This window comes from Wasmannia auropunctata, unplaced genomic scaffold (genome assembly GCF_000956235.1).
Source record: "Wasmannia auropunctata unplaced genomic scaffold, wasmannia.A_1.0 LD319594.1, whole genome shotgun sequence".
Taxonomy (NCBI): domain Eukaryota; kingdom Metazoa; phylum Arthropoda; class Insecta; order Hymenoptera; family Formicidae; genus Wasmannia; species Wasmannia auropunctata.
In genome coordinates this window covers 1-860 of record NW_012043296.1, presented here as the reverse complement: position 1 = coordinate 860, position 860 = coordinate 1, and the positions used below count along the sequence as shown (strand labels likewise).

Genomic DNA, 860 nt, shown 5'->3' with positions numbered 1-860 from the left:
TTCATAAGCATTTGTTTCTTCAAAAAGTCTAGAAATCATAATAGTTGGAAATATTATACCAAAATATGGTATAACGCTGAAAGCTTCTTGGTTTGTCATGTTCGTATAAAATAAAACTGCCGCCATATAAACAATGGTTAAGACACTTGTCACAAATTGTGCTATAAAGAGATTGAGCATATAATTTATGCATTTAAACAAATTATTTATTATTTATTTAATTATTATTTATTTTTTACAAAAGATATTTACGTTTTGAGAAATATGCTGCAACATGCATGCCAAATGTTATAAGATGAGCGACATGTGTAGTGATTAAGAGCCAAAATATAAATCCATTTCCATATTCCAAGTAGGCCACAACATTATGAGAAAAAGTATTCTTAAATATTATAATTGATGGTACTATGTAAATTGTGCTGAACAATATTCCTGTAATTAACCAGCTAAATAAGTTGTAGACTACTTTAACTCCGTTCATTGCCATTAAAACCTGATAATATTGAAACAAATAAATATTTTTCAGTAATTAAAAACACACATAAAGTGCAAAGGAAGAATACTGTACTAACATTTACACCAATGAACTTCTCTTTCGTTGAATAGCTGACTTCGATGCAAAGTGGAATTATAAAAGCCATAACTGCAAATGTAGCAATTGCTATACGTAACACTGTATCAGCCACGTCCATTTGGATGTATGGTGGATAAGGCATTTGTTGTATTGACATCTAAAAAATAAATATCAGAAAATGATAAAAAATAATCCTGTCATATTACAGATATGATATGTTATCCAGCTGTCTGTTCTTAAATGTATATAAATATCTGTATTTTTTAAAACTGGTTTTGATAATAAA

The 860-nt window shown here is 28.1% G+C and overlaps 1 protein-coding gene across 1 annotated transcript; it reads right to left on the bottom strand.

The window, feature by feature from the left end:
* Window positions 1-9: 9 nt before the first annotated feature.
* LOC105460562 lies at window positions 10-731 on the bottom strand (the record flags this gene model as incomplete). The annotated part of the gene is made up of 3 exons (XM_011707049.1): window positions 10-161; window positions 253-493; window positions 573-731. Coding segments are annotated over 3 exons (552 nt in total), but the record flags the coding sequence as incomplete, so codon positions are not given.
* Window positions 732-860: the final 129 nt, after the last annotated feature.